This window comes from Lontra canadensis, unplaced genomic scaffold, assembly GCF_010015895.1.
Source record: "Lontra canadensis isolate GAN:19392208 unplaced genomic scaffold, GSC_riverotter_1.0 scaffold57, whole genome shotgun sequence".
NCBI lineage: Eukaryota > Metazoa > Chordata > Mammalia > Carnivora > Mustelidae > Lontra > Lontra canadensis.
The window spans coordinates 4,396,903-4,415,342 of NW_022631051.1; the positions used below are offsets into that span (position 1 = coordinate 4,396,903).

The 18,440-nt window shown below is 37.4% G+C and overlaps 1 protein-coding gene across 10 annotated transcripts in view; it reads left to right on the forward strand.

Annotated features, from left to right (window-relative positions):
- Window positions 1-18,440, forward strand: part of PTPRM (protein tyrosine phosphatase receptor type M) — a 765,571-nt gene that overhangs the window by 311,119 nt on the left and 436,012 nt on the right. For all 10 annotated transcript variants that reach the window (XM_032875725.1, XM_032875726.1, XM_032875727.1 and 7 more), the window contains one exon: window positions 7,196-7,274. In XM_032875725.1, coding sequence (XP_032731616.1) covers window positions 7,196-7,274 — 79 coding nt within the window. The remainder of the gene's footprint in view (window positions 1-7,195; window positions 7,275-18,440) is intronic.

An 18,440-nucleotide genomic window follows, 5' to 3' on the forward strand; every position in this document is an offset into this window, starting at 1 on the left:
GGAGTATGAGGCTCCCTCATGGACTGTAGGACATGTTGTATTTGGCAGTGACAGCTATTGCTCTTGATACATGCTCTCTCGTTATCCAGAGTAATGGCAGTTGTTGGAGAGCCAAGCAGGGAAGTTTTTTCTTAACTCTGGAATCTGGGTAGTCATAAATATTTCAGTCTTTGTGGGCCAGATGGTCTCTCTGACATCTACTGAGCTCTGCTGTTTTGGTGCGAAGCTGCCCTAGATGACACACAGTTGAATGAACATGACTGTGTTACAATAAAACTTTATTTGTAGACATTGAAATTTCAATTTCACAGAATTCTCATGTATTGCTAAATACTATTCTTTTGACTTTGTCCCACTATTGAAAACTGTAAAAACCATCCGTACTTTGTGGATAACAGAAAAACAGAGGTTGGGGCAGATTTGGGCTGTTGACTGTAGTTTGCTGACCCTTGTCTTAAAATTTATGTTGTTAAAACTATGTCATACAACTGTTCCTTGCATCTACATTTCTAGGTCAAGTAGATGATTACTACATTCCTTACTTAAATCTGGAAGTAAAAATTTTAGAACTATGTGTATATGTATAATATATGAATTAAAAATATATATATATTTGTGTGTGAATGCATGGTTGTGTCTTATATATATATCTGTGTATGTGTATAGAGAGGTATGTATGTATATATGTATAGATCAGACATATGTAAATGTGTGTCTGTGTGTATATATGTGTGTGTGTGTGTGTATTCTTCATATATGTAGTCTCTCATATCTACTAGTTAAAGCAGTTCAGTAAAGAGTCCAGACATAAAAGTAAATTAGACCTAGAATTACACCCTGACTCTCTAATGTACCACTTGTGTGATCTCAGAAAAATTTACATAATTTCTTTCTGAGTCAGCCTCCTCATTCCTAAAAGGGAATTTACTTACTTACCTCATATGGTTGACTGGGGAAACTTATATAATATATACAAAAGATATATGAGACATAGATGGGTGCAATATATAAGTGGTTTTTAAATTTTTGAATTTTCCTAAAAGACATGTGTTTCTTAAAGAGACTCAAACGTCACTTCCACAATAGACTTACAACGTATTCTGTTCTATTTGATAAAATCAAGCATGGGCACATCTGTATATCAGTTTCTTTCACCTTTCTTTTTCTTTTCCAGTGGTGCCATTGGTGTTCTCATGTAATTGCTTCTTTCTTCTGACCTCAATCTTTCTGGCCCTCGATGCTGGCGTTTTCAGACATCCCAGGGACTCCCGCTGGGTTCTGCATACACTTGCTACACTTCACTAGAACAATACCTGTACTTTCAATAGACTATTTCCTTATTTGACAAAGACAGACAAAACTATTCTTGCTTTTGAAAGCTTTCTTGGTAAGGGCACTGGCTAGAAAAAAAGTACGAAGTGGAAAACTTGCCAGATAACAAGAATTCAAGACAAGGAAACATTTTGTGGGAATGTAAAATCTGTTTTTTTTTTTTGTTTTTTAAATTTTTATTTATTTATTTGACAGAGAGAGAGATCACAAGTAGACAGAGAGGCAGGCAGAGAGAAGGGAGAAGCAGGCCCTCCGCCAAGCAGAGAGCCCGATGTGGGGCTCGATCCCAGGACCCTGAGATCATGACCTGAGCTGAAGGCAGAGGCTTAACCCACTGAGCCACCCAGGCGCCCCGTAAAATCTGTTTTTAAGACATCTATATAAAATAGGCTTCATGTCCTCAGCTATGTCTTAATCCTCGTGTTTGTTAGAAGCAACAGAGTGAATATCTTACTGTTCAGATGTTCAAATCAACTTAGCAGTCCATCTGAGATTGTTCAATATCACCTAAATTCAGGTATTTTCATTTAATCGTATTTATTTCAAAATAGTGAACTTTTCAGTACAAATCAGACCTACTTTATAATTATGATATGTGTTGAAACATTTATATACTAAATTATAAACTTGAGGAAGCAGCTAATAAAACTTGTACTCATAAGCACTTTAACTGAAATTACATAAAAAAGAGATGGAAAATGGTCCTTTTTTTAAATTTCTAATTTTTTTAAATTTATTTTTTAAATTTCTTTTCAGTGTACCAGAATTCATTGTTTATGCACCACACCCAGTGCTCTGTGCAATACGTGCCCTCCATAATACCCACCACCGGGCTCACCCAACCTGCCTCCCCCGACCCCTTCAAAACCTTTTGAAAAACTTGCTTCAGTTTTTTGGAAAGAAGCATTGATGCTACCACTTCCCAACTTGTAACACATAATCCACCTTCTTAGGTATAATACTAAGTCATGTAAGAATTTTATTGGTATGTTGTATGTCAGTATATATGTGTATGTGCAGTGTGTGGACAGACCCACATAAGCTTACCTATGAAGATTATGTTGTCCTTGTTGTCTCTACAGTTAGAGACAATAAGTTAAGTCAGTGCTGGAATCTGCCAAGATTGTGAAGTTTACTTTCCAAAATTTCTAATGAACTGAATGGAGCAGTCCAGTGTTTTCTGGGTATATTTGCAATCAGATACTTCTTGGTAGCCCAGTTGGAAGACTGAGGGGAGCAGATAAAGTTTCAGAAATAAACCTGTGTTTGATTCTTTTGTTGTGGCCTCACTGGCAAGTCGTCTTGCTGGGAATCTGGAGTGCATGGGCTTGCTGCTGTGTCTTTCTGCACTGTTGTCTGGCTGAGACACCTGTAAGTTCTTTTAGGGGCAGCCGTGAGTTTAATGAGCAGGCTGAGAATTAGGTTGAAGTTTGTGTTGGCTGTGTCAGAGTTGTCCTGGTTGGTTGGGCAAGGAGGTGACAGTCCTGTGGTGGGGAAAGGTTACAGTCCTATGAGCCCTTTATTGTTCTCACCTGTTATTTGGCCATTGTCTTGCTCTGTTCATCCATTGTGTTCCTTATTGCATTCCTTATAAAATTGTCTAATATTTGTTTAGCTCCCTCTCATAGCATAGAGTAAATATCCTATAAATAGTTGGGCAATAAGACTCAGAATCTTTGAGTGTGAAACTTTGAGGGTCATAAGTTCTGTGAATGTGATAGATGAAAAAAAAACAGGTTCAAAGGCTTTAGAGTGACTTACGGAGGTCTCACCTTTCTTCCATTCCTTTCTTTCTCTCCCCTTCTTTCATAGGGCCATGGTCCTATATTGGTTTAAATGAAATATCATGCTTTCAATTTACACATGGCAACGTCAAAAATAGGTCCACATGAACATTTTTATATGTACATTATATTCTAGAGTTAGCATATCTCTTCAAAAATAAGGATTATTCCATTTTTAGAAGAAACTTCTGCCCTTGTAGTTGATAAAGTAAAAATATAGTTTATTGTGAGAAGGACAGTTTTGCATCTGGTCTGTTCATGATGCTTATCACAGTGCTTGTCACAGTGCCTGGAAGAAAGAGACTGTGGAGACTTGAATGAATGTGTAAGAGGGAGGGAAGAAAGGTGATGGGAGGTCAGCTGGGAGGAAGGAAGGAGGATGAACATGTCTGGTTTTGGCTTTCAAAGTACCCTTTTCATGACCAGGGCAATGGAGTTCTTGGGTAGGTAGTAGACATGGACATCGGTCTATACAGAACCATTATGACCAGAGTAGCTGCCTGGGTCCTGTCCTGCCTGCTGTTGCTGTCTCCTGCCAGGCAGGATATGACTGGTACCCAGAGCCCCACCTTTGGAGGCGTCTGGAGGGCTTTTCCTCCTACTTGCTCTTGGGTCTCATCTGCTTTTTGTTCTCTCAGCTGTCCTCTTCTAGACTTCAGTAGAGAGATAAATATGTAATAACGCATGATAATGCTAGGCTTGCATCTCTTCCTTTCTCTGTGTCATCAGTGGAAAAAAATAACATATATACATACATACACATATATATACATACATACATTTTATACACACAGACACACACACACACTTATGAATAGAACATAGTGTTGTTTTTGTTTTTGTTTTTTGTTTTTGTTTTTACTGTTTTTTGTTTGTTTTGGTTTTTCATTTCTGTTCTATGTTGGTCCTCTCTTCTCCCGTGTGTTTTGTGTTTCAGTGTGGTGGAATCGTGGTACAGGGTCATCTAGTCTAGCAGGTGTTTCTGGGATGACTTCGTATCCAGGGACCCCCCTGAGCTTTTCCATTTTGGGCTCTGCTGATTGCTTTCTCCATTTTTACATCCACTGCACACACATAAATAATGCAGTCCTAGGGCTAAAGGGTTTGTTCAGGCAATGAGTAGTAGTGAAACCATCCAGAAAGACTGGGTTTTTAACAATTATTTTGTATTTGAATCTCTTTGTTCTTGAAATATTAAGCCTTGAAGAATTTTTGCACAAAGTGATAAGTCAGATAATGGGGTGATATCTGTCCAGTGTATATACCGTGTTATGAGTTTAATAAACCATAATTTATAGTTACTTTTTTAAGTTGAAATTTTTGTGGAAATAATTGTGGAGTCAGATGCAGCAGTAAGAAATAATACATAGTACATAGTACCCAGTACATAGTACCAAGTTTCCTCCAGTGGTAATAGTTTGCAAACCAAAAGTGTAATATCACAACCAAGATACTGACATGGTTGAAATCTACAGAGCTATTTCAGATTTTCTGTTTTACTTGTACTTGTGCACACATGTGTGTTTATCTGGTTCTATACATTTTTTAAAAGATTATTTATTTATTTGTCAGAGAGAAAGAGAGAGAGAGAGAGCACAAGCAGGGGGAGCGGCAGGCAGAGAGTGAAGCAGGCTCCCTGCCGGGTAGGGAGCCTGATGCGGGACTCAATCCCAGGACCCCGGGACCATGACCCGAGCTTAAGACAGATGCTTAACCGACTGAGCCACCCAGGCGCCCCCAGTTCTATACATTTTTTTGCTTTTTTTACTGTAGTAAAATACAAATAACATAAAATATATCATCTGAGTCGTGTTTGTTCAAGTATACAGTTCCATGATATGAAATACCACTGGTGAGTGGTACGAAATTCTTACTATTGTGCAACCATCACCAGCATCCATCTTCAGAACTCTTTTCACCTTGGGCAACTGAAACTCTATAATCTCTAAAACAGTAACTTCCCATTCCCCCTCTCCTCAGCCCCTGGCTACTATCATTCTACTTTCTGTCTCTCTGGATTTGATTGTTCCAGGTAACTCATAGTGGGGGGTCATACAGTATTTGCCCTTCTGTGGCTGACTTATTTCACCCATCGTAATGTCCTCCAGGTTTCTCCATGTCATAGCGTGTGTTGGAATTTCCTTCCTTTTTAAAACTGAATAATATTCCATTGTATGTATTTACCCCACTTTGCTTACCCATTCATCCAAGTTTCCATTGGTGTCCACAACAAGTGACTTCTGTGTTTTAGCTATTGCAAATAAATCTTCTATGAGCTACACAGTTTTATTACCTGAGTAGGTTTGTGTATCCACCACTATGGTGAAAACCTTAAAGGTTCCAGTGTCACAAGGATTATTCACTAGTGTTTCCTGTAACCACCTTCCCGACCCTTCTTCCTCCATCCCTAAGCCCTGGCAACCACTAATCTGCCCTCCCTTCAAAAATGTTGGCTTTACACAATGCTATACAAATCCCATAATATGTAATCTCTGTGATTAGCCTCTGTGAATCCTATAGTATGTAATCTCTGTGATTGGCCTTTTCACTCCACATAATTCTCTAGAGATCATCCTATCATCAGTAGTTACTGCCTTGGTAATGTAGAGTAACATTCCATGCTATGGAACCACCACAGTCTTTTTTATCACTTACCATTGAATGCCATCTGAGCTGTTTCCAGGTTTTGGCTACCAAGAGTAAAGCTTCTCATTGGTGTACAGGTTTTTATAGGCATGAAACTTTTCATTTCTCCGAGAGTGCGGTTGCTGCGTTGTTTTAAGACTTAGCAAGTTTATGTCACATGAGCCACAATCTCCTTGGTGATGCAGGTATACATAAATGGAGATTAAAATAATGTCATGTGGGCCTTTTTTTTTTTTTTAAGATTTTGTTTATTTATTTGACACAGAGAGAGATCACAAGTAGGCAGAGAGGCAGGCAGAGAGAGAGGAAGGGAAGCAGGCTCCCTGCTGAGCAGAGAGCCCGATGCGGAGCTCGATCCCAGGACCCTGAGATCATGACCTGGGCTGAAGGCAGAGGCTTAACCCACTGAGCCACCCAGGCGCCCCTCATGTGGGCCTTTTTAATAATAGCCCGATAAGAGACAACTTTAGACAATCATGTTGAGAACACTGATAACTTCTAACTGCTTCTTTTTTTCTCCTTTGACCTCAACTTCTCTGAAATGGCTTTATGACCTCAAAAACATCATTCGTTTTGAGAACTTCAGAACACATTGCCCTTCTTTTCTTGCCTTACTTTTCCCGTGATTGGGCACTTGTTAAAAACCTCTTGATTTTACCACTGTATAGAGATTTTTACATCATTCTCCTCTTAATTCATACCTCTGCCATCGGAGTTTCAGCAGCCATAGCATTTTTTATATTACTGATATTGCGTCTTCCTTAGAATCTCTGTCCTATGAGAGGAGCCTCTGTAGCCTTGTCACAGCTGATGTTTACAGCTAAAAGTCCCAGTACTCCTCTTCATAGCCATGGTCACATTCACCTCAGGGCCTTTGCACATGCTAAGGAAGTCTTACTCTCTTTCCTCATTCATAATCAGCTGTTAGGAGAAATGCAAACTCCTCACTGTTGGTCCTTTTGGTATATGTTATTCTAGTAGCCTTTACTTTTCTTTCACAGCCCTTACTTAGTTTGTTCATTTTAGTTGTATAGAACCCAAGGCCACATGGTTCAGCATGTCATAGAATCCCCTCAAAGGAGTTGACCAGAAAATATATTGTCTTAAAGCTATTTAAATCTCCATATCATCTCTGGTAAATGACTTTAAGCCTCCGTCTTCCAAATATCAGGTCTGGTATCACCTCCTTATCAGGTGAGTCTTAAGGTAGGATACTGTCTGACCTACCCCTTCCCATTAACCTTTCTGAAAACTGGATTGGGATCTTTTCTGTCTTTGTCATTGTAGAACCAGGAGCATTGACTGGCCGATATTAGGCACTCTTGTTGGAAACATGAATGAATGAATGAACAGACTATACATCTTATATGTAGGAGACATATAAGGAGACTGACAAAATGAGTGAGTAATGGAAATCTTTCTTCATTTTCCAGGTGGTTTTTGAAGTGATAACTTCTGGACATCAAGGCTACCTCGCTATTGATGAAGTGAAGGTGTTAGGACATCCGTGCAGTAAGTTGCCTCAACTCTTACACAGTTGGGTCCACCACTGGGGGGATATCTATGTTACAGATTAAGAAAAGACACTGAAACCTGGGGAGAAGTTGTCCTGCTGGAAGAGTGCCCCAACAATTCTTTAGGTATTGCTTTGTTAGCCCAGAAGTCCAAAAACATCTATTTTTGTGTGTCATTCATTGTATGTAACTGAGCGTCTCTAAAATGAAGATTAGGAATGGGAACTAAGGGCCTGCTTTCGTATAATCAAACAGCCTCACAATGATCTGTGGATTTCCCTTTTAAATAAAAGCACAGGTTAAACCTTGAGAATCTATGCATTTTGCTCCTAAATTCAGTGTATTACTGGCATACTTTCAAAGAATAGGACCCCAAACAGGACTGGGATGTGTCAAATACAAGATATGTGCCTGAACCACTTAGGGACCCCAGAAATGGCCTGATCTTCATCTTTTAAAATTTAATACCTCAATAATTCCAATGGATGATAAACATACACTTTTGTTTTGGCTGTTCATTATGAACAGCTCTTTACAGGCTGTCATATTTGTCTCTGAACCATTGCCATTAAATCAAAATAAAATATTGCATGTAAGCCAGTCCCATTTCTCCCCTGCATTTCCCGGAGCTGCCACTGGGGAGCTTCATGCGGAAAACTTTGTACAGAAAGAGGATTGGTGGCAAACAGAATCATGGGGAACACTGGTGATCTAGGCTCTAATAATGGGTGGGAACCAAAAGGGAGACTCCAGCCAGAACCATGGTGACTGCAATGCCCGAGGAGCCATCCATGGGGGGAGGGGTGCTGCAACCTGCTCTCCAGCCACCTTACCTTTGCCACCTGCCAGAACATTTGTCACCACCTCTGTACGTGTGCCTCCTCGGCCTTAGGCTCAAGACCCCAAGTGGGATTGTCAGGGTTGCCAAGCTGAATCATGTGCTCCTTCCCTTGCTAGCAATCAGGGTCATCTAGGAAAGCGCACGGTGGCTTTTTTGTCTTCTCTCCTGGGAGCCAGGCCAAGACTTTTACCAAAAAAATACAAAGGGGCATTTCCTAACCCCAGAATAGTGCTTTGAGAGCTGAGCCACCAAAATGCTGCAAATGCGTATGTAGGCATGTGTATGCATGCATGTGTGCGTGCGTATAAGTGTGCTTTCTCCCCTTAATCACTGTGTGGCTCATAAAAAGAAAGTATGTTTTGCCTTTTATAAATTCTAATGAGTAGTATCCAACTATACAAATTACTCTGCTTTTTTTCCCTCCGCTTAGCATTATGTTTTTTAAAAGGTCAATCCATGATATTCTATCATATGAATATACTATATTTTTCTATTCTTCCACGAACATTTAGTTTTTTTCCCAGTTGTGCTTTAGGACAAACATGGCTGCAGTGGACAGCCCCATGTGCGTGCCGCTGGGTGCAATGTACAAGAACCTCAGCAGGGTGTATTCTTAGAAGCAGGATGGCTGGGACGTAGGGTAGAAACACTTTTAGTTTTAACAAGATGCTGCCAAATTGCTATGAAAAGTGTCTGAACCAGTTTATATTCCCACCAGTGGTGCATGGGAGCTTTATTTTCCCTATATCCTTGCCCAAAATTGATATTGTCAGACTTTACATCTTTGGCCGGGTGAGAGATGACAGCTGCTTTATTTTTAGGGTCCCCGGGATTAAAGAGAGACTGGCTGGTTCTTACATTCCTGATTTCTGCCGATGGTCCCTACCCCAGTTCCTGAGAAAGTGGTTATACCTGCAATGATATTAATGATACAAACATTTGCAGGAGTGTCTCTGCTTTTATTGCCTGGATTGAAGGGATCATGAGTTCATTCCATGTGATAGTTACGGAGAGCCCTTTGTGGTCATTATCTGAGGAAGGTATCATGGCACAGTCATCTGATCCCATCCAGAGGGATTTGGCCCTCTCGGGGATCCTTATCTGGTGCTCAGAGCTCGCCACAACACCAGAGTTCAACACCGCAATCGTCTTTCTCCTTACTGAGGCAGGTGTTACTTCTGTAACACACTGTGAGAATTTATCCCTCTTTTTTTTTTTTTTTTTAAGGGCAGGAAAACGAACAATGCTATACCTAATTGGAACAGCAGGGCAAATTTAGGAAGCAGAATATAATTACCTGAGCTGGAACTTGGCCAAATCCTCAGAGTAATATGCTTGGGCTTGGAAAAATGCCAGGGATCTTCTAATGTGCCTAAGTGATCCCTCCTTGGATTCACCTCTTACCAGGAGGTTAAAGAGAATAGAGGAAATTGCATGCCTACTATGTGCTGAGTGCTCCCCATTACTCAGAGCATCCTTCGCCCCAAGGTGGATGTTTCTCCTGCCCTGTTGCAGAGGAATGGATGAGGCCACGTTGGCACGGGTCCATCTTGTTCTCCAGTCTGGGTTTGTTCTCCGTCTGGCCATCTGCCAACAAAAGAACTCCGGATGTGTGGGTCCTCTCATTCCACAGGATCTGAGTCATTGTCTTCAGAAAGATGCAGACTTAATTTAGTGCTTGTCCTTCTATCCGAGCCTCCCAAAATGTGTCTCCTGCAGTTGTGTTCATTCCTTCCCAACTCAGCTGCTTGTAGCCGTAGAAATGGTGTTTATGGTCTCTCCTTTGGAGAATACTGGTGCTAATACCTAATTGGCTTTGCAAACTGCTGTTAAGAGACACAGAATTGCAAAACAGGCTCTGTACCAGGGTGATGTATGGTATACCAGCACTTTGAACTGTAAGCTTTAAATGGTTTTGATGATGGCCCTTCTGTAGTTATTTCTTCCCTGAATCTCTAAGTTTATGGGGAAAAGATGCAAATAAAGATTTTAAAGAAGGCAATAGTTTGGTCTTAAAATGTAAAGCTTTGCAGGTAATATTTTATGGAATTTCCCAGCAAGATTTCTAAATAATAATCAATTATTTTGATATCGTGATGGTCATTAGATTTAAATCATAAGGGAGCATCAGTATTTCAGAGCTAAAACTGTGCTTTCCGAAAAGATGCAAAACTCCTATACTTTATTTACTTCACTCTAAAGGCTCTTGTTTGGATTCATAATGTTTATGAGTAGGCATTTCAACATTTTTTTAAAAGTACTTGTTCTGTTAAGAGTATACAGGGGCTCATAAAATTGATTTTAATGTAGTGACAATAAAATGCAGGATCAGCATGAAATGTGGATATTGGCTGTGCAGAATCAGCAGCTCGATGGCTTAAGCCCACTTCTAATGAACACAGATAATTTTTGTATTTGGTATGCGCACTAAAAATATATTTTGAATTTTGTTCAATAATGCTAGTATAGTAAGAGAACCTGAAGAAGCATTTTTATCAGCTTCATAATGTTGTCTCCTATTTTTAAGTAGGTTATAAGCTATGCATATATGCGTATTTCTGTTATTACCCTGTAGGGCTGGCATATATTTTTACATCTTACAAACCATGCAGCGTTTTAACAGGTTTATTGATATATAATTAACGTACCATACAGCTTACCCTCTTAAAGTGCACAATTCAGTGTTTTTAGTATAGTCACAGAGTTGTGTAACCATCACCACAATCCACTTTAGAATATTTTCATCACCCCAGAAAGAAAACCTGCCCCCACTGTTAGGTCAATTCTCCATTCCCTTGGCCTCCATGCCTAGTCGTAGGCAATTACTAGTCTACTTTTTGTCTCTATAGATTGGCTTGCTTTCTCATAGTGCATTTAAGTGGAATCCATGGTCTTTTCTGTTTTCTTTCCTGAGCACAGCATCTCATGGTTCATCCATGTTCTAGAGGGTTTCAATACTTCATTCTTTCTCGAAGTTTGAGAAACAGTCCGTGGTTTGGTATGCCGCATGTTCTTTACATGTTCATCAAATGATGGATGTTCGGGTCGTTTCTAATTTGAGGCTATTGGGAATGACATTGTGATGAACGTTTCTATTACAGGCTTTTGTGTAGACATTTGTTTTCAATTCTCTTGGATACGTACTTAGGAGGAGGATTGGTGGGTCGCAGAACAACTCTGTGTTTAGCATTTGGGGTAAGAGTGACATTGTTTATTAAATTGGTTGCGCCATTTTACATTCTGAGGGGCAGTGGACTCTTGCCAATATTTGTCTTTGTCTTTTTTTTTTTTCCTACCTCAGTGACTTCGGAGTGGTACTTCTTTGTGATTTTGATTCCCTAATGGTAAATTATGTTAAGCATCCTTTTGTCTGTTTATTGGCCACTTACACACCTTTTGAAAGAAATGACTTTAGATTTTTCCCCATTTCTAATTGAGTTATTTATCTTTTATGCTCAGTTTTATTGAGAAATAATTGATATACCTCACTGTAAAAATTTCAGGCATCAGCATATTTGTTTTAATATACATATATTATGAAATGATTACCACAGTAGATTCAGCTAGCAACTGTCTTTTCATTATAGATACAATAAAAAGAAAGAAAAGGAAAACACATGTTCTCCTTGTGATGAGAACCCATAGGATTTAGGATTTACTCTCTTAACAACTTTGGTATATATTACACAGCGAGGATAGCTATAGTCATGATGTTTGTATGTTACATTCCTAGTATTTATTTATAACTGGAAGTTTGTTCCTTTTGTCCACCTTCCTCTCCCTCCCCTCCCTTTAACCCTTCCCTTCTAGTGACTACAAGTCTGATCTCATGAGTTTGTTTTCTTGTTTGATTCATTTTAGTTTCCATATGTAAATGAAATCATACAGTATTTGTCTTTCTCTGTCTGATTTATTTCATTTAGTGTAATGCCCTTGAGGCCCATCCATGTTGTCACAAATGATAGAATTTCCTTGTTTTTTTTAATGACTGAATAATATTCCATTATATGTAACATTCTTCTTTATCCAACTTCTTTTTCCACTCATCAACTGATAGAAATTTAAGTTGTTTCCGTGTCTTGGCTCTTGTAAATAATGCTGCTATGAACATGGGGGTGCGGATATCTGTTCCAATTAGCGTTTTTAGTACGTTTGGTTAAATTGATAGAAGCAGAATTTCTGGGTCATATGGTAGTTCTATTTTTAATGTTTTTGAGGATCCTCCATACTGTTTTCCATAATGGCTACACCAATTTACATTCTCATCAGCAACACGTTAAGGGTTGCTTTTTCTCCACATCTATACTGATATTTGTTACTTCTTACACTTTTGATGATGGTCATTCTAACAGGCAGGAGGCAATATCTTTTTGTGGTTTTAATTTGCATTTCTCTAAGGACTAGTGATATTGAACATCTTTTGTTTTCCTGTACCTATTGATCTTTTATATATCTATTTTGGAGAAATGTCTATTCAGGTCCTTTGTCCATTTTTTAATTAGGCTATTATTATTATTTTTTTTTTTGCTATTAAGTTGCATGAGCTTTTTGTATATTTTGGATATAAATCCTTATCATATATATGGTTTACAAATACTTTTCCCATTCTATAAGGTTGTCATTTCACTTTGTTGATAGTTTATTTTGCTGTGCAGAAGTTTTTAGTTTGATGTAGTGCCACTTGTTTATTTTTTATTCTTTCCTTGTGCTTTAGGTGTCAAATCCAAAAGGCTATTACTAAGACCCATGCCAAGGAGCTGTATTCCTTTGTTTCCTTTTGGAAGTTTTATGGTTTCATGTCTCATAGTTAAAGCTTTAATCCATTTCAAGCTAATTTCTGTGTATGGGGTAAGATATGGGTCAAATTTCATTCTCACATATGGGAATATCCACTTATCCCAGTTCCATTATTGAAAAAACTGTCTTCTTTTGAGTTGAGTATTCTTGACTTCCATTTTAAAAATTAGTTGACTCTCTGTGCTGGGGTATATTTCTGGGCTCTTAGTTCTGTTCCATTCATCTGTTTGTCCATTTTTATGCCAGTGCTATGCCATTTTGATGACTATAGATTTATACTGTAGCTTGGAATCAAGAAGTGTGATGCCTTCTGCTTTGCTCTTCTTTCTCAGGATTTCTCTGGATATTCAGGGTCTTCCTGTGGTTCCATATATGTTTTAGGAGTGTCTTTTCTACTTTTGTAAAAAAAAAAAAAAAAGTGCTTTTGGAATCTCAGTAAGAATTGCATTGAATCTATAGATGGCTTTTGGTAGTATTACGTTTTAAAAATATTAATTCTTGAGGTGCCTGGTCAGTTAAGCATCTGCCTTCAGCTGAGGTTATGATCCCAGGGCCCCAGGATCGAGCTTCTCCCTCTTCCTCTGACCCTCCCCCCTGCTCGTGCTCTCACTCTCTCTCTCACTCAAATGAATAAATAGAAAGTCTTCAAAAAATAATAAAATATTAAAAATATTAATTCTTTCAAACCATGAAAGGGGGCTACCTTGCCATTTATTTGTATCTTCTTTTTATTATTATTATTTTATTATTGTTATTATTATGTAATGTTAGTCACCATACAGTACACCATTGGTTTTTGATGTAGTGTTACGTGATTCATTGTTTGCGTACAACACCGAGTGCTCCATGTGATGCATGCCCTCTTTAATACCCATCACCCAGCCCCCAGCCCCCTCCCCTCTAAAACCCTCCGTTTGTTTCCCAGTGTCCATAGTCTCTCATGGTTTGTCTCCCTCTCCAATTTCCCCCTCTTCATTTTTACCTTCCTTCTCCTAATGTCCTCTGTGCTATTCCTTATGTTCCACAAATAAGTGAAACCATAAGATAATTGAATTTCTCTGTTTGACCTATTTCACTCAGCATAATCTCCTCCAGCCCCGTCCATGTTGAGGCAAAAGTTGGTATTCATCCTTTCTGATGGCTTTGTAATATTCCACTGTTTATATGGACCACATCTTCTTATACATTTATTTGTCTTTGTGTCTTCTAAAATCTTTTTTCATCAATATCTTGTAGTTTTCAGTGTAGAGATCTTTCATCTCCTTAGCTAAATTTGATCCCAAGTATTGTATTGTTTTGAAACTGTTGTACATGAGATTGATTGCTTTCTCTCTTTTTCAGAAAATACATTGTCAGTATATAAAAACACTACTCAATTTTATATGTTAATTTTGTATTCTGAGACTTTACTGAACTCATTGATATAAGACATTTTTGGTTGAGTCTTTAGGGTTTTTTTCTATATAAAGTTATGTTATCTGCAAATAGAGATAGTTTTCTTTCTTTCTCTTTCTTTCTTTCTTTCTTTCTTTCTTTCTTTCTTTCTAATTCTGATAATTTTTATTTCTTTTGCTTGTGTGATTGCCCTAGCTAAGACTTCTTGAACTATGTTGAATAGGAGTGCTGAAAATGGCAATCATGTCTTGTTCTAATCTTAGAAGAAAAGCTTTCAATATTTCACCAGTCAGTGTGCTATTATCTGTGGGCTTCTCTGTGTGACCTTTATTGTGCTGAGATACGGATCTTCTATGTGTAATTTGTTCAGAGTAGGTATCCTGAATGGATAATGAATTCTGTCCAATGCTTTTTCTGTATCTATTGAGATGCTCATATGTCTTTTTTATTCATTCAATTAATGTGATATATTCATATTGATTGATTTGCCTATGTTAAACCATCCTTGCCTCCCAGGAATAAATTCCACTTGACCAAGCTGTATGATCCTCTTAATGTGCTGCTGAAGTGGTTTGTTAATATTTTATTGAGAATATATATTATTCTGTATAATAATATAAATATAAATAAATATATGTAAATTTAATTAAATTTATATAAATAAATATATAATATTTTATTGAGAAATTTTGCATTCTTGAGGGATGTTGGTCTGTAATTGTTTTATTTCATTTTGTTTTGTTTTTAGTTTTCTAATTTTAGTATCAGGATAATGCTGGACTCAAAGAATGAGTTTGGGACAATTTCTTCCTCTTTAATTTTGTAGAACTCTGAGAAGGATTGGTGTTAATTCTTCTTTAAATGTTTGCTAAAATTCAGTGGTGAAGCCATCTAGTCCTGGGTTTTTCTTAGTTGAGAGATTTTTGGTTGCTGATTCATCTCCTTACTCATAATTGGCCTATTCAGATTTTCTATTTCTTTCCAAATTAGTCTTGGTAAGCTGTATGTTTCCACTAATTTTTCCATTTCTTCTAGATTGTTTGTTTGTTTGTTTTTTTGCATAAAGTTGTTCTTAGTAGCCTCCCATGACCCTTTAAATTTCTGTGGTATCAGTTGTAATGTCTCCTATTCTCTCTTTTTAATTTGGTTAGTCTACCTATGAATTTGTCAGTTTTTGTTTATCTTTTGAAAGAACCAACTCTGGGGTGCTTGGGTGGCTCAGTGGGTTAAAGCCTCTGCCTTTGGCTCAGGTCATGATCCCAGGGTCCTGGGATTGAGTCCCACATCGTGCTCTCTGCTCAGCAGGGAGGCTGCTTTCCCCTCTCTCTCTGCCTACTTGTGATCTCTCTCTCTCTCTCTCTGTCAAATAAATAAATAAAACCTTTAAAAAAAAAAAAAAAGAACCAACTCTTAGTTTAGCTAAACTTTTCTAATGTTTTCTGTTCTTTGTTTTTTTCTACTCTAATCTTTGTTGTTTCCTTTCTTCTGCTAACTTTGGGCTCAATTTTTTTTTTTTCTACTTCTTTAAGATGTAGAGTTAGGGGGGCACCTGGGTGGCTCAGTGGGTTAAGCCGCTGCCTTCGGCTCAGGTCATGATCTCAGGGTCCTGGGATCGAGTCCCGCATCGGGCTCTCTGCTCAGCAGGGAGCCTGCTTCCCTCTCTCTCTCTCTCTGCCTGCCTCTCCGTCTACTTGTGATCTCTCTCTGTCAAATAAATAAATAAAAAAAAAAAAAAAAAAAAAAAAAAGATGTAGAGTTAGGATGTATATTTAGGATCTTTTTTGCTTCTTAAGTCGACATATATTGTTAATGAAGTTCTCTCTTAGAACTACTTTTGCCGCATCCTACAAGTTCTTTTTGTGTTTTGTGTTTCCATTTTTGTTTATCTGAAGGAATATTTTCTTCACTTTAATGCCTTCTTTGATTCTTTTGTTTTTTAGGAGAGAATAGTTTAATTTTCATGTATTCATTAATTTTCCAGTTTTCTCTTATTGATTTCCAGTTTCACACTGTGGTAGTCAGAAAAGATTCTTGGTACTATTTCAATCTTCTTAAATTTGCTAAGACTTGTTTTGTGGCCTAACATATGGTCCATCCTAGAAAATATTCCATGTGTGCTTAAGAAGAATGTATTACTCAGCTGTTGTTGGATAGAATGTTTTATATGTTTGTTAGGTCCATTTGGTCTATACTGTTGTTCAAGTCTGCTGTTTCCATAATGATTCTCCCTCCAGATGCTCTTGTCTATTGTTGAGAGTGGGATATTACAATCCCCAACTATTGTGTTACTGTTTATTTATCCTTTTATTTCTAGAAATTTTTGCTTTTGTATGTTGGTGCTTCACCATTGTGTATATATATATTCTTGTTACATCAGTTGTTATATCTCCTTGTTGTATTAGGCCCCTCTGTCATTACGTAATGACTTTTTCTCTTTGTATCATTTTTAACTTAAGGTCTATTTTGTCTAAGTATAGACATGAACTTTCTTTCTTTCTTTCTTTTTTTGCTTATCATTTGCTTGAAATGTCTTTTTCCAATCCCTTCACTCTCATCCTATGTGTGTCTTTAAGGCTAAAGTGCTTCTCTTATAGGCAGCACAGTGCTGGCTCTTGGTTTTGCTTTTTATCCGTTCAGACATTCTGTGTCTTTTAATCCATTTCTATTTAATGTAACTATTGACAGGAAAGGACTCACTGTTTCCATTTTATTTATTTCTTTCTAGTTGCTTTGTAGATCTATTTTTCCTTGTTTCTGATTCTGGTGACTTTTTTGTGTGTTTTGATGTTTTTGGTTTCAATATGCTTTGACTTCTTTGTCTTGTTTTTTCATGAAATTACCACAACATTTTTCTGTATAATTCCCATAAAGCTTACATGAAGTATCTTAAACTTATAGTGCCTGATTTTAAACTGATAACGACTTAACTTTGATAGCATTTGGAAGCTTTACACTTTTACTTCTCTTCCTCACACTTTAGGTTATTACCAAATAGGTACTTTTGCTATAATTTATGTGTTTTTTATATTGTGTAACTAACAACAGATCATTCTATTTATAGTTATTTTTACTATGTTCTTTTTAAAATAACTTTTAGAGTTGTAAATGAATTATGCACCACTATTACCATATTGCAAATTCTAACTATGACTATAAATTTATGATTACCAATGAGATTTACTCTACCTTTTTATGTTTTTATGATATTAATTAGCATTGCTTTACTTCCATTCAAAGAACTCCCTTTGGCATTTTTTATTGAGGTATAGTTGATGTATAATATTGTATTAGTTTTAAGTTTGTGACATAGTGATTTGATAATTCTGTACATTATGCAGTGCTCACAATAAGCATAGTTATCATCTGTAGCCATAAAAATTATTAAGATATTATTGACTATATTCTGTATGCTGTACTTTATATCCCTGTGACTTGTTTATTTTATAACTGGAAGTTTGTACCTCTTAATCTATTTCATCCACCCTTCCACTCCCCTTTGGCAACCACCAGTTTGTCTTCTGTATTTATAAGTCTTATTTTATTTGTGTGTGTTTTGATTTCACATATCTGTGAAATCACATGATATTTGTCTTTTTTGTTTTGCTTGTCTTATTAACTTAGTGTGATACTCTGTATAATCATGCATATTGTCACAGATGACAATATTTCATTTTTATGGCTGAGTAATAATCCATTATAGATATATGTGTGTATGTATATATATATATATATGTATGTATATAACATTTTCTTTATCCATTCACATATCAATGGACATTTAGGTTGCTTCCCTATCTTGGCTATTGTAAATAATGGGGCAGTAAACATAGGGGTCCCGATATCTTTTCAAATGTATGTTTTTGTTTTCTTTAGGTAAATACCCAGCAGTGAAACTACTAGATTATATGGTATTTCTGGTTTTAATTTTTGCAGAAACTCCATACCCCTTTCCCATAGTGGCTCCACCCATTCCCAACAATAGTGCACAGAAGTTCCCTTTCCTCCACATCCATGCCAACCCCTGTTGTTTCTTTTCTTGTTGATTCTAGCCATTATGATGGTTGTGAGATGGTTTCTCACATCGTGGTTTTGGTTCGTGTTTTCCTCATGATCATTGATGTTGAACATCTT